At 48.4% G+C, this 15,003-nt stretch overlaps 1 protein-coding gene across 2 annotated transcripts in view; it reads right to left on the reverse strand.

Moving 5' to 3' along the window:
* Baiap2l1 (BAR/IMD domain containing adaptor protein 2 like 1) overlaps positions 1–15,003 on the reverse strand; it is an 89,458-nt gene that overhangs the window by 11,072 nt on the left and 63,383 nt on the right. For both annotated transcript variants that reach the window (XM_013364920.4, XM_078023715.1), the window contains exons 4-12: positions 13,883–13,944; positions 13,703–13,774; positions 12,083–12,220; positions 10,831–10,983; positions 8,161–8,328; positions 5,740–5,887; positions 3,610–3,817; positions 2,474–2,551; positions 462–642 (exon numbers count right to left, since the gene is read on the reverse strand). In XM_013364920.4, the coding sequence (XP_013220374.3) occupies positions 462–642; positions 2,474–2,551; positions 3,610–3,817; positions 5,740–5,887; positions 8,161–8,328; positions 10,831–10,983; positions 12,083–12,220; positions 13,703–13,774; positions 13,883–13,944 (1,208 nt within the window). The remainder of the gene's footprint in view (positions 1–461; positions 643–2,473; positions 2,552–3,609; positions 3,818–5,739; positions 5,888–8,160; positions 8,329–10,830; positions 10,984–12,082; positions 12,221–13,702; positions 13,775–13,882; positions 13,945–15,003) is intronic.

The raw sequence follows: 15,003 nt of genomic DNA on the forward strand, positions 1-15,003 counted from the left end.
CTACACCAGGACTGGGCTCTGAGGGAGCCAGGGCCTCGTCGATCATCGCTGTCCCCAGAGCCCGCACCAGTGCCTGGTGTGCCACAGATGCTCTCCCCTCGCCTGCAGCTATCAAAGGAGCCATGACGCCGGGAACCCATGCCTTGGCTGTTCTTCCCAGGGCTGGTCTAAGATGACGTCACAGGGGTGAACACAGTGCAGAGGGGAAGAAAAGGCAGAGGAAGGGGACAGCTGCCACCACAGGACTGCAGCTGCCACCAGAGGCAAGGTTTCCCGAAAGCCCTAGAAGACCCAGCAACTAGGACATGGAAACCCTCAGGGACACAGGAAGGCTGTCGTGATGGGGCTTCGGGAAGATGACCGGAGTCGCGGGGAGAAGAAGCCCCCAGCCCACCTGGCCAGGAGCCCACCCTCTGCCAGGGCAGAGCCAGGTGACCGGGAGGGAAGTCAAGTGCACTCACAGGAGACGTGGCCTCTGGTTTGGACGCCAGTGCTCTGAAGGTGGACGTGCTCTGCGCAGTGTGGGCTCTCCCACCGGCAGCGGCTCCTGCCGACACGCACTCCAGGTAGTCGGGGGGCGGGATGATCACGCTGCTCTTCTCAGTCAGGTCCACCGTGCTGACGCTCCTCACTGGGGCAGGGCTTGGGGCCAAGACCACAGAGCAGAGTCAGAGAAGGTCCTCCACCCTGCCCGACCCCAGCACCCCCAACCAGGACCACAGTAACAGCAGGTCAATAAGCCAAAAGGGAAGTGGGGGACGGTGGCACACAGTCTATGCATCTGCATAAGGCAAACGGTGTTTTTCCTAGATTATAAACGTCTATTCAAAAAACATTTTTTTAAAAGACACGAAAAAAGGAGAGAGATTAAAAAAAAAGATTTAGAGTGGAACTGAGAAAAAAAAAAAAAAAGGAGAGGAAAACAATTTAATTTGGGGTTGACTCTTGAGTCATTTAAGGACATCAACCAGAACAGCAAGACCCTCAGCAAGCAGCGGGTGACCAAGATCAAAAATGTTGACACTCAGAATTTTAACATCTTAAGACTATAGTTTCTGTTGTTGGCAGGTGGCCCTCTGGCTCTTCTGCTAGGGATGCGAATACCCAGATGGTGTCACAAGACCCTGTCCTGGGGGAGGACCCAGGAGACTCTGGTGTTGAGGGTCGACCTGCACAGCCGGGGGCGGGGCGGGGGGGGCGGCTGTGATGGTTTCTCTGAAACAAGGAACACTAAGTAAGAGGCAGTGTAGGGGAGGAGGACCAGCTCAATTTGAACTTGTCATTTGTGGGGGGCCAAGGGACAGCCAACTAGAACTGCCTAATACACAAAAATCCATTCTTAAATCAGAGAGCTCTTTCTGGGTCTGGGTTCTGCACTTCTCTGTATCCTTGAACATTTTCTTTTTTTCTTTTCCAATATTAATTTTTTAGTTTTTGGTGGATACAATATTTTATTTTTCTGTGGTGCTGAGGATCGGACCCAGTGCCTCACCCGTGCTAGGCAAGTGCTCTACCACTGAGCCCGAGCCCCAGCCCCAGCCTGTGAACATATTATATTCTTAAACCCTGTTTCCTGTGTCTGTCCGTTTGTTTTTCGTGGTCTGGTGACTGAAGCCGGGGGCTTTGCCAGTTAGCTGCACAGCCAGCCCTTTCTATTCTTTATTTGGAGACAGGGTCTTGCTGAGCTGCCCAGCCTGGCCTTGAGTTTGCAATGCTCCTGGCCTACAGGTGTGCACCACGCCCAGCAGCTGCCTGTTTTGTGGGGAGGGTCCCGTCTCTGGGTTGCTGTGAGCTCCCAACACAAAGCAGGGGGACAGCCCCGAGGTGGGGCTATCATTACTGGTCTGATCCTGTAGAGTATGGATTTGTGGGGTCACGGTCGTGAGTGGATGAGAAGGCCCAGAAAGCAGGCAAGGGAAAGGCTGAGGACGGACCCAGGAGTGCCCAGTACTGGTGGTGGGCAGCGGGGGCACTGCAGAGGCTTCTGAACGGGGACAGCAGGTGAGCCCAAGGAAAACAGATGGCAAACGGGTCATGAAACCAAAGGGAGAGAACACTCACTGCAGAAAAGCCTTCTCTAGTGGTAAGAGCTGCTGAGAAAGGTAAGGGCATTGAATGTGAGCTGTGGGTTAGCACCTGTGGGAGGGGGAGGCGGCAAGGGTGGTCTCAGAGGGCTGCAGGAGGTGGGCCAGGCACGAGCATCTTCACAGGAGACATCAGGGCCACTCATAGAAACCACTGGAGCAGCCACCACTCTTACTCCAGGGGGCTGACGTTCTATGGTGGTGGTGGGGGGCTGCTGCACATCTAGGTTATAACTCAGCTTTTCTTGCTTTTTTTCTTTTTTGTCTGTTTTGTGGTCCTTGGGATTGAACCCAGGGCCTCGTGCACACTGCAGTATCCTACACGGACCCACACCCAGCCCTCTGGGAACATCAGGGGAAGGTCAGGAGAGCTGGCTCACATCGGCTACCTTGGAGCAGGCGCAGCCACCGATTCCTTTGCATTTTCTTCCAATAACTTTGTATATGACGACGGGAACCAACCCCTCCTGCAGGTGAAGGGAAAAAAAAAAAAAAAGAACCTGTTTGTGCTATGAGATGCGGGCAGGTCAAGTGCACAGTACGGGGAGTCCTGACGATGGCCTGGGCAGGTGGCCCCAGCTAGCAGTGAAGGCTCATAAGGGACTGAGGGAAACCAGGCTTTATAAATAAGTCTGACTGCACATACAAACCAGGACAGTGAACGTCTTACATACATAGTTGTGTCACTCAGACTCCCTTTATTTTTTTTAATTGGCTTTATTCCATACACAGCAAACTGACAACCTAGTGCCAATGAGACTTATGTAGGCTTGTGGTCGAAATGACAAGGGTGACATTTAAACAATTTGTCTTAAATCCTTTTTCTTTTGGTAATGGGGGTTGAACCCAGGGGTATTTTACCATCAAGCTACATCTTTTTATTTTATATTTTGTGACAGGGTCTCACTAAGTTGCTTAGGACCTCTCTAAGCTGCTGAGGCTGGCCTCAAACCTGCATCCTCTTCAGCCTCCCAAGCCCTGGGATTACAGGAGTATGCTACCACTCCAGCTGCGTCTTAAAGTCTATCTAATATCTCCGAGAAACCCAAAGTCCTGTATTTTTTTTCTTTTTGGTATCAGGGATTGAACCCAGGGGCACTCAACCACTGAACCACATCCCTACCCGTTTTAAATTTTTTATCTTGAGATAAGGTCTTACTAAGTTGCTTACAGCCTCACTAAATTAACAAGGCTGGCTGTGAACTTGCAATCCTCTTGCCTCAGCCTCCCACACTGCTGGGATTATGGGCCTTCAATCCTCGCCTGGCCCAAAGCCACATTTTTTAAAACACCATGTAAGCCCCTGTCAGAGGTTATGCACACGATCTATTAATCTTTTCATGTATCAAATCTATCTCTGTATACACAGATGTACCAAAAATAGCCTAGGATGGAGTGACTCTGCCAACTGAACTACAAACTCAACTCTGGCTGAAGAGCTAGTCTGTCCCCATGATTTGCATCTTAAGTGAACCTTCTGAACGAGGGCTGGGTGAGCCCTGCGTAGCGGGTCACATCAACTTACACTTTGGTGGCATCATGCTCCCCGTACATCCAGCCGTCCTTTTCCTCGGGGATGAGCAGCGTGATGACATCTCCCTGTGCAAAGCTGAGCAGGGTCTTGTTGGTGCCCGCAGTATGCGGGAAGATGGTCTTTACTTTGTGCTTTTTCATCAGGTTCAGTCCAGAAGCGACCGAAACAGAACGCTGTAAACTGGCGTCCTCTGAGGTATCTGTTAAAGCGAGCGTAGCAGGGACAGCAGGGACGGCTTCTCAGAGCTGACCACAGGCAAGTTCAGAACACCCCCACCACACCTTGCCCATGTGACCCTCCAGGCTAGTGGGCCCATTCCAGGCCTTTACACTGCCCAGATGGGACTGGCCTGCAAGGGAACAAGCAGGCTGTGGCCCGAGGGCTTTCACAGTGGGCAGAGGAGCCTGGGCCATGGGCCCTTTAAGAGGAGAGGATGAGCGGGGAGCACTGGCTTTTTTTGTATTGGTGGCCGCCAGGCTGGCTCGCTTCAGAGACAAGACCTGTCCCAACACCCTGCTGCTCCCTGCTTGGGTCACAGAAGCATCTGAGGCAACAGCACAACCCCACTGCTAATGCCCTGAGTCACAGGGAGAAGGGGCAGACTGGAAAGGTGGACCTTCTAGCTTCTCCGTCCTGAGCAAGGATGAGGTGACAGTTCTCTTTATTGAGCCCTCACTAGGGGGCAGTCAACGATCTCAGTGCTTTTCAGCCACCAGAAAGCCAGGTTACTACTGACAGACAGAAAAAGGAACCGAGCCCCACAGAGTCCCCAGGATGCACCACTGGCAAGGGTGTGCGGGACACCATGCGCGGCAGCAAGCCCACAGCCTCTACTTGGAGGTGCTATGTTACAAAAGTCATGTCTCAAATCGATGGCAGGTTGACACGTGCCACTCCAGAAAACAAAAATTGGAATGGAGATTTAATTTAAAGCAACGCAGGATCTCTTTTTGCTTTATTCTTACCAAAATAAATAAATAAATAAGTAAAATTTTCCCCTTTGCAGCACTGGAATTGAACTGGTAAGTACTCTACCACTGAGCCACATCCCCAGACCTTTCTTCTTTGTTTTTTGGTACTGGGGATTGAACTCAGGGGCCCTCGACCACTGAGCCACATCCCCAGCCCTATTTTCTATTTTATTTAGAGACAGGGTCTCACTGAGTTGCTTAGCGTCTCGCCATTGCTGAGGCTGGCTTTGAACTCGCGATCCTCCTGTCTCAGCTTCCTGAGCCACTGGTATTACAGGCGAGTGCGACCACGCCCCGCTCTCCTTTGTTTTTATTTTGAGACAGTCTCACTAAGTTGCCCAGGCTGGCATCAAACTTGCAATCCTCCTGCTTCAGCCTCCTGAGTAGCTGGGGTTACAGACGTGTACCACCATGTCTGGCCATGTGCCTTACATCTTGTGCAATTCTGTACTTCCTTTGAAAGGAATTAACCACAGGCTATCATTTTTTCCTGCTAAGCAATCCTCACTGTCATTAGGGAATCTCTCATCTTCGGCCAACAGCTGCAAACATCTGTAATCTGCAGGTTCTCTTCAACACCCAACTTGATTGCTTTTCCTGATTGTCAAACTGGTCCTGAGTGCTGAACTACAGTGATGGGTTCAGAAATTTAAGCAGTTATACTTAGTTCTCCAGAAAGTCTGAGGTGCCCTGTTAGAGATGATGGAGAATATGGAGGAGAATTCAAATGAAGCCTATTGGTAAGATTTAAGACCATAATTTTGTCATGTGAACTTTTATAGTTTGTTTTACTAAAAAGGAAATGGTACTGTATCAGCCACCAAATATGGAACACAGGGTGAGGCTGGGTGCATTCTAGCTGGCTCATTCTTAGATGTAGCACGTCTCAGTAGTATGTTTACTCTATCCAACATCCATCAGCATTCAGAATTAGTGTCAGAAATGGGTCACTTATCAAGATGTCCTATGGTCTAACCTTCATTTGTTTTGAGATGTGAGCTACTCAAGGCTAGGGCCAGATGTATCTACTCTACTTAGCTCAGTATTTACCTTTTTCCTTCCCAATACATTTAGCCAAAATATTTATTTTACAAATTACTTTTAAAAATTTAAAAAGATACTTGAAAGGAAATTAAACCAAATATCTTACCTGTTGAATTATTTATCTTTTCTGAATTCTGTGCAACTGTTGCTGGGTTATTGAACATATCAATCAGAGGACTAGTATACGCTCTGGCTGAAGGAGCTGGGGGCATCTTTGGAGAATGGTTAGAAAGGGTGTCGTAATCTTTCCCAATCTGTGGAAAAAAAATATTAGTCTAATATTAGAATAACAGTGGAATGATAAAGAGTCCTAGAACTGTTTTGTATTACATGTTTTAAATCCCACCTTCTTCTCCAATTCTCTTAGTTGTAGGGCAATGCCCCATATTGATTGTTTCAAGAATACCATACCTCTTTTTTCCCCTCCATACCTTTTTTTTTTAAAAAAATATTTACTCTTTAAAAAAAAAAAAATGCAGCAGCCACTCTCCATCCCCTCACCCCTGGTGACCACTCATTGATCCACTTTCTCTCTATAGGTATTTTAGGTTCCCTCAAAGTGCTACTTAGTTATAGGATTCTACATTTAAAATAATGTTTCCACAGAATTTTGAATGTACTTACACCAAATTCTATCATCTTGTTTTGATAAAAGAAATCTGGTATCAATGGGATTCACCTTTCTCTGTAAGTAAATTATTCTCTTCCCCCTGGAATTTTCTAGGATTTTCTCTGTATCCTTAATATTCTGAAACTTGGCTCAGATCTGTGCAGGTGTTCATCCCTCTGGCTGCGTGCTGAAGACCAGGCCCAGGGCCACTGCAGGCCTCCCCAAGAGAGGACATTGGGGGGGGGGCGGGGGGTGGGGGGAAGCCATGAGTGGCCTGTGATGGGCTTTGAAGGGCAAAACAAGAGGATATGCTGACAGAGGCTGGTGCAGAGGACAGAGACAGGAGCAGAGCTTTGGTGGCTGAGGACAAGTTGCCTCTTACTGGCTGGGGAAGACGGGACAAGCAGGGTTAGGCGGAGAAATCAGGCACATGTTTTAGACAAGCTGGACTTGAGAGCCTGTGGAATCCAAGCGGTGACGGTGAGGAGGCAGTGAGTGCACCTGCTGGCGTGTATCTGTCCTAGGTCCTTTGTTTCTGAAGCCCTCTGGTTACTGCCATACTGGGTTTGGGAGAGCTCTTCGGCTTAGTTTTCTAGGCAGTTCTACTCTGCTACTGAGCTGTCCACTGGGGGTGTTATTTTGGGGTAAGGGAGAAGGAAAAAAAAATGTAACTAAAATTCAAACACTGTGCAAAGGTGGGACTGAACGGCATGGCAAACCTCCCTCGCCCAGGGCCTGGTCTCAGTGGTGACCAATTCAGGGCCAGTCTTTCTTTGTGCCTCGTCTGGCTTCCCAAACCACGCTGGATTATCTTGAAACAAATCCAAGACATATCATTTCAACTACAAATAATAATCCACTTTTTAATTCCCAAGATTTCCAGCAGTCGTTCTTGATGGCTTCCTCCACCTCCGCTGACTCTGTGACCCCAGTTGGTCCTGCTGGTTTACTCTGGTGCCTCCTTTCGTGATGTGGATCTCCCAGTGTCCAGGAGCCCCCGCTGGCCCCTCTTCTTTTCACTGGTCTGCTAGTCTGCACTTGCTCCGTTCTCATTGCCACTGGTGCCACAGTGAGGGGGTGGGGCAGGCAGCACATTCTTCCAGGGGTACTTGCCCCCCTGCCCGGAGTCCAGATACGCTGTCTGGTAGACCAAAGGCCCTGCGGCCTGTAGTTGGGGCCAGGGAAGAGACTGCATAGAGATCCACGTCCTGTCTCCTGCACCTCTGCTCCCTGCTCTGCAGCAGCTCTACCCTTGGCAGCGGCCTCTCCCTGCCTGGGCTGGGGAGGAGGCTCTTCCCATGTTGATTCCCTGTGCCCTGATCTGGCCCTTCTCTCTCTTCTCTCACTCCTCAGTGCTATTGCTCCTCGTGGCGCTATTTCTTACTTTTGCAGGTGCTCAGGGTTCTGTTCTGGGGCTAGGAGGCTATTATTTTTGGGGGCTGGAGATGAACAAGTGTGGGATCCCTGTGTGCAGATACCTCGGATCCAGATCTCCACATGCGCTTGTGAAAACTAAGAAGGCTGTCATGCCCAGGTCCCAACACCAGGGAACTAGAGAGCCTGAATTCCTTACCTTGAAAACCCCCCCCGAGTGACTGACGTTGGGTCAATGGCACAGGAGATTTTCAGTCTCTTTTCCAAGACACCTATACTTTCTTCACTGGGGATAAACTTATAAAGCTGGAATCATTACAATTAAAAAGAGTAACAATAAAATTTTTAAAAAGAGACAAAAGTGCTATACATAGTATTCCACATTTGCACAGCTAATTCCAAATCTGAAGGTAAAGGAAAAAAGCTGAGAAAAGTAGACAAGGAGAGATCATGATTTCAACCAACAAAGGAAGCCCTGGTCCTTTGGGCCAAATCATATCAGTAAACATGCATTTGAAATAGAGAAGAGTGATCGATTCCTACCATGTTGCTTCTTTCAATCATGGGTGACGGCTGAGGTGTCCCGGCTACAGGGGTAGAGATTGGAGTTCTTATTTCTTCTATCATGTTCATGATTTTCTCTGGCACTTTGGTGGCATCACAACAGGTTTCCTGCCACCTGGGCAGTTTGGAATTGAGTAATTCTGCAGACTGTAAATCCCAAAGAAACAAAGTAAACACAGAGGTGCACTGTGAAGAGCTGGCAACACCGCATCGCGTGGCATCACTGATAATGAATCACTGGCTTCCCACCAGAAGGGGGGAGCTCCGAGTTTAATTCAGGAAGCCCTGGTCCTTTGGGCCAGTCCACTGGGGGTGTTATTTTGGGGTACGCGTCTGTGAGCACCTGCTGTGTCTCATTTGCTGAGATGGCAGCAGACTCCACCCTCAAGGAACTTCTCTGCTGCCTCAGTGTAAACACACACCTAATGCAGAGGTAGCAAATAAGTAGAAATCGCCCAGGGCTGGGGTGCGCTCAGTGGTAGAGCACGTGCTTGGCATGCACAGGCACCAAAACCAACCAACAAACAAAAATGACAAAACACCTGACCCCAAAGAAAGAATCAGTTCAAATGCTAAAGGAGGCAGTGGTGGGCAATCTATGAATCTCACTATTTTCTGAGTTGCCCCAGAAATACCAATCACAGTCTCCTTCCTCCTACTCCTAAGAACATCCCCTCAGTTGCTGGTGAGAGGCCCAGGAACCCCCTTGGACTTTGAGAAGACCAAGGCACATGTTGACAAGTCAGTCAGATTTTGGCCTGGGATGGAAGGACCCCAGGCAGGGTGTGGTAGAAGTACCAAGGATGCCTTCCTACAAGCTAAGCAAGGCCTCTTGGAGCAGCAGGGACAGCCCAGAGGCACAGGTGGGCAGAGGAGCCCGGAGGCTGGGACAGCCCCCCTGCTCCCTCAAGCCTACTCTGCTTCTGGCAATGGGACTCCCAGAGCCTCCGGAAGCCTCTCAGCGAAGCCCTGTCCCAGGGCAGCAGTCTGGCCAGAGAAGGGAAGTAGGAGCCATTCCTGAAGCTACTTAACATGGCGATCGCATGGTTCCTATGCAGACTCTAGGTTTATCAGGAGTGGCTGGGGATGCTGATATATATCCTGGGGACACAAGGACCCCCAGCAAAGCCCACCCTGACTATTCCCTTGACAAACTGGGGCAGTGCCACACAATGGACCAGCAGCTTGGCCCTGCCTCATCCAAAGCCACAAAAAAGACTGGGATGCTTTGGCTGTGATAAGGGAAGTCACAAAGCAGTTTTCAGATAGTCAAAGAAGTTCTAGTAAAGAAAACATATAACTGGTGTGTGCCACTTCAAAGCATAGCAGGGACCCCAGGTTAAGTCTAAGAATGAGCTTGCCAATAAATGGCGCTCCTTGAAAACAGCACAGGCTGCCTCACGGCACAGTGGGGCTGGCCAGAGGAAGGGAGCTTCGGGGCCACTTACAGCTCTCCACCGCATGACCCTGCTGCAGGACGAGGCCCTCGCCATGGAAACAAGTTTCTAAAGCTACCTCAACATTGCTCTAAGTAGTGTAAGGTTAACAAAAGCAAACACTTAATATAGTAGTTCGTTTTTTGCTATCACAATTTTAAATCTTAGGTATTTATGTATTAGTTGGCTGAATATTTTTTCAAGTTGCAAAACCTTCTTAGAATAGGTAACATATGCACATACACACATAAGGCCAAGACTGCCCCCAAAAGAGAGGGACAGTTGACTTATGTTTAAGCTCTTGCAAAGCATCTCCTACTGTGGAGCACTCTCTGAATTACCTTATTATGAACAACGGTGGATATTTGACCTCAATTAGTGCTAGTTTTGGATACATACATAGGCCCCAGAGAATTCATAATTAAAAAAAAATAGAAGAGGAAGGAAAATTTAGCACGTTGTATAATAGCTCCTGGGTTCTAACCTCACAGCTGCACGTGTCAGGAGCAGGGAACTAAGTCAGTCAACCACTCAGCTGAGGGGATCATGAATGAACACCTTGAAGATGAGTGAACAGTAATGGGACCAGCTGTCCTGATGGGTATGAATGGGGGTCCATGCTGATGCAGAGTTGCCAGTGACCATCCCCCCAAAGTCTACAAGAAAAGCATCTCAGACCACCCAGGGGCTGGCCCTGGTCAAGACACTGGCACAGGAGAACACCTGTAATCCCAGCTTCACGGAGGCAGAGGCAAGAGGATCCCAAGTTCAAGGCTGGCCTGGGCACCTTAGTGAAACCCTGGTTCAAAATAAAAAGGGCTAAGGGTATAGTTCGGGGGTCGAGTGCCCCTGGATTTGATCCTCAGGACAAGGGAGAAAAAAAGACACTGACACTCCAGACCATCAGAGTGTATGAAAAATCAATTTGTAGGTGAGAAAGAAAAAAGGTGCTATTTCTCAATGAATAAGCATTATAAGGAATTTTAATATGGGTGATTACTAAATTAATTAAATATTATAAGTAAACATATGATAAATATATCTGTATTTTTATATGTTTACACATTCAAGTTGGCAAAAAAATAATTTTTTCTTGAATCTTCTTATTGGCAAATAGGCTACCACTGCTTTATAGGGGGCCTACCCAGAAGGGAGAGCATCCAGGGCATCTGCTTATGCTGGTACACTTACTGCGATCTGCCCACACACTCACCTGTAAGTGATAATAGTGTATGTGATTTGCAAAGCTGCAGTGTTTGTCCACTAGAAAACAGAAGCGCCTTTTCTCCTCAAGCAGAGCTTCTTTGCAGCCATCTGCAATGAATTTCTGGATTTCACTCTGGCGAGAAGTAACAGTTTCTACGTACTAGGAAAATAAACAACAACAAGAAGTAACAGTCTCTACGTACTAGGAAAATAAACAACAATGATAAAAGTATGACACAAGGCATCAGATAGCTGCATGGCCTGACATTTATCTCCTGTCATCTTTATGCTCAGTTTATTTTGATAACAGAATAAACACTAAATGCAGACAGACCTTCTATGGGCAGAGTTGGAATCTGACTAGAGCAGATACCATCATCAAGGTCCTTGACTCACGTGTGGAAAGAAGTGGCCAGGAGTTTCATATTCCCACTGGACACCAAGCACAAAATACTACTTTGTGCCCCAGAGGTATGGTCGTGATGACGGCGTTCTCCTGGAGAGCACTGTGGACTTTGGAGCCAGAGAGCTCCAGGTTTAAGCCCGGGTTCCAAATGCCAACCATAGGATTAACCTAAACTTCACTTCCCCTCACTGTAAAATGGGTGTTAAATGGGGACAGCAATACCAGTCAAGGAGGCCCCTGCTCCTACCCACGTCAGGGGGAAATGCTAATGTTTTTAGGTGGCCGTGGACGTATTACTTTTTTTTTTTGAGGCTGGGATTGAATCCAGGAGCTCTTCATCACTGGGCTACATCTCCAGTCCTTTTTTTATTTTGAGACAGGGTCTTGCTAAGTTGCCCAGGCTGGCCTCAAAATTGATCCTCTGGCCTCAGCCTCCCGAGTTGCTGGGATTACAGGCATGTGCTACCACGCCTGACCCAATCAGTTATATTTCTTGCTTGTTTTCTGAGGTGCTGGAGATGTAACCCAAGGCATGTGCTCTACCACGGAGCCACATTCCCAACTCTTTTTAAAACTTTAAGGCAGGCTCTCAATAAAGTACTCAGACTGGCCTTGAACCTGGATCCCCTGCCTCAGCGTAGTTGGGATGACAGGCGTGTGCCAAACCCAATTCACGGACTAATCATTTTTGACTCTGGAAAATTCTGCAGTCTTCAGCTCTTAATACTTTTAATAAATAATGCTTACTTTTAACTACAGCAGTAGCACAGCAGTGAGTAGGCACAGCCCTGCCTCCCTGTACAGTGTACAAACAATACCCTTCAGCAAAAGCAAACACCGAGGAAAAGCTCACCTCGATCTCTTTGTGTTCGTATTTTAGTGCATTTCGTCCTCCTTGACTTTTCCTTCTGATCTTCTTCAACTCAGCTTGAGATTTCTCCAAAGAATCTAATTTATTCCTGTGTTCTGCTTGGTATCTTTTTAGAGTTGCCTGTAAATTAAATGTTGTGCTTATTTAACTGAGGCACCACGCGTGACCATTTTTTTGCTCATGCATCACTGTGTGGCTCACTGCAACTCTGACATCCTCACACCCACACTTCACACAGATCCCCCCATTCATCTTGAACATGTTGGGATTGTCTGTTCTCATGTCCCCTGCTTGTATGAGGGCCCTTGACCACAAGGGCAGCTCTCCAGGAACAACAGTCTCTTTTATTCTTCCTTTTCCTCAAAGATTTTTGGACACTGGGTGGTAAGTATGTGTTTTAGTGATTACATAAACTCAATCACATGTTCCTGTTTTTTGAGTCAACCTACAAGAGACGGAATGAATAAATGCAATTGCCTGTGGCTTTTTGGGGTTCCTGTGTAACAGAGTGGATGTGTGTGTGTGTGTGTGTGTGTGTGTGTGTACACACCGGAGACTGAACTCAGGAGCGCTCTACCACTGAGCCACATCCCCAGCCCTATTTTGTATTTAGAAACAGGGTCTCACAGAGTTGCTTAGACCTCGCTAAGTTGCTGAGACTGGTTTTGAATTTGCAATCCTCCTGCCTCAGCCTCCTGAGCTGCTGGGATTACAGGCTGCACCACCATGTCCAGCAATAGAGTGTTTAAGAACTTAGTGTCGGAGCCTCATAGAGCCAGGTTACACTCTCATTGCCTGTGTGATCTCAGCAATTAATTTCTCTAAAATCCATGCCTTCCTTCTACTAAGCTGCATGTACGTTATGGGGTTTTTGTAGGGACTAAAATCAGATAACATACACAAAAGGCTCAGAATTAAATGTGCCTGAACAGTTGTGTCAGGCCTTGTGGGTCTCTCCAGCAGTGCACAGCAAAGCACTGTGCAGGCCACACGGGCGGCAGGGTGGGTGGGTGGGTGGGCATGATTTGGGGGTAACCTGTATCACTTACTGCCACATGGGGTCTTGTTAAGAAGAAAGGGGACTTGGGGTGGCAAAAGCAAGCAAGCATTCTAGAGCAGAAATGAAAGATGGGGAGAGCACATGCACTGCGGCGGGGGACCAAATGGAAAGAGCCCAGAAAACCACTGAAATGGACGATCCTGGGTGACAGGCAAGAGGCACCCACAGGACAGGCTTCTGGCACCCTCCCACGCATAACTCATGCCCTCAACCGCTGGTCTGTGAAAGCACCGGCTGCAGGACACGATATAGTGGCCCTGTCACAGAGAAGCACCCTCTGAGACCCCTGCTCTCCAGGGCACTGTGATTTCTTCCATATTTTTTCTTCTACGCTTCTTTTAATGCAGATCCCGCGTGGTGGCAAAACTGGGCCTACTCAGCCCAAAGGGCTTGCTGGTTTTATGCAGCCAGACCCGTATCAACGCCAGGCAGGCCTGTATCAAGGCCACCCCCACGCCACTGGCTGCTGACTGAGCAATGGGGAAAGTTCTGGGGCCACGAGGTCAGACCCCGGGGTGGGGGAGGGTGACCACTCTACTCACGTTCATGTATTTTACATCCAGTTCTGTTTTCTTTTCCAGCTCATGGATAATCTCTTTATGGAATTTTTTGAACTGTTAACAAAAGGAGATAAAAAATCCACACCAGATTTGTGATTTTAGGCAAAATAAAATTTAAAAATAAAATGAACATATTTTGCAAATATAAAGACATCCACATACATTCTCATCGAGAGTCTCGTTGAGCTTCTTGTGGGTGCTGGAGATCTCTATGAGGACGTGGCCTGTGGACAAAACCAGACCCGTTAGCCGAAGCCAGCACACTCTCCGCACAGATACAAAGGGCGCACAGGGGTGGGAGGAAGCACAGCAGGGCCACAGTCCCCAGGGTGTCCCAGGAGGGCCGGCTGGGGGCAGACTTTCTTCACAACATCCAGAGCCCACCGTCTTCAAATCCACATTGTTCTATTTTACTCATTTCCTAAGCCAGAACCTAGATCTGATTAATTTTGAAATTTTCTTACAGAAGATTACCTCGGTCATGACAGGAACTAACTATAGGAACAAATTAGTTATTTTTATCTGACCTCCAGAGTAATCTGACTATTTGCCAGTCATACGAGAAAGTGGCTATTCCCTCTCCTTCCGCTGTAGTTCTTGTATTGTTCTGGAAAATATGAGTGCCAGGGGAAACCGCAGCCAGGACCGCGCTCAGCCCCAGGTCTCCCGGGATGACACCACTTCTCTGAAACAGGGGCAGTCACATGACAGAGAGAATGTTCTAGGACAAAGAGCCTCACTGCAGAGAGCAGCGGTCTGACCACACAGTTTGCGGAGCTTGTCTCTTGCAGTTGGTAGCAGCGTGTTGACGTTTTGCCACTTTCCTCTGACAAGAGTGAGGGACAGGCTCTCTCTGCTGACCTGTCTCCAGGAACCAAGTGCATCCGATACCTGACACAGAATCATTCAGAACCACACCGAGCCAGACAACAGGATGGCTCACCCACAGTTCAGTGGCCAGGTTAGAACGTACACAGGAGTGTTACTCAGCCAGGCAGAAGGTGACTTTATGACCTTCCAAGTAAATGGAAGGGTCTGAGGACCAGCAGGCTGCGCAAAACAAGCCAGTCCCCCAAGCCAAAGGTTGAGTGTCTTTGCTGCCATGTGGAAGATAACCACCATAACGGGGGGGACAGGGGGAGAGCAGATATTCAGTAGATTAGACAAAGGGGAATGAGGGAAGCCAGCGGGGTTTGGAACAGGAAAGACAGTGGAGTGAGCCCAATATACATTCCCCATGAACTTACACGAATACACCCGAGTGCACCCACCATCATGTACAG

Source organism: Ictidomys tridecemlineatus, chromosome 10, assembly GCF_052094955.1.
Source record: "Ictidomys tridecemlineatus isolate mIctTri1 chromosome 10, mIctTri1.hap1, whole genome shotgun sequence".
Classification (NCBI taxonomy): Eukaryota; Metazoa; Chordata; class Mammalia; order Rodentia; family Sciuridae; genus Ictidomys; species Ictidomys tridecemlineatus.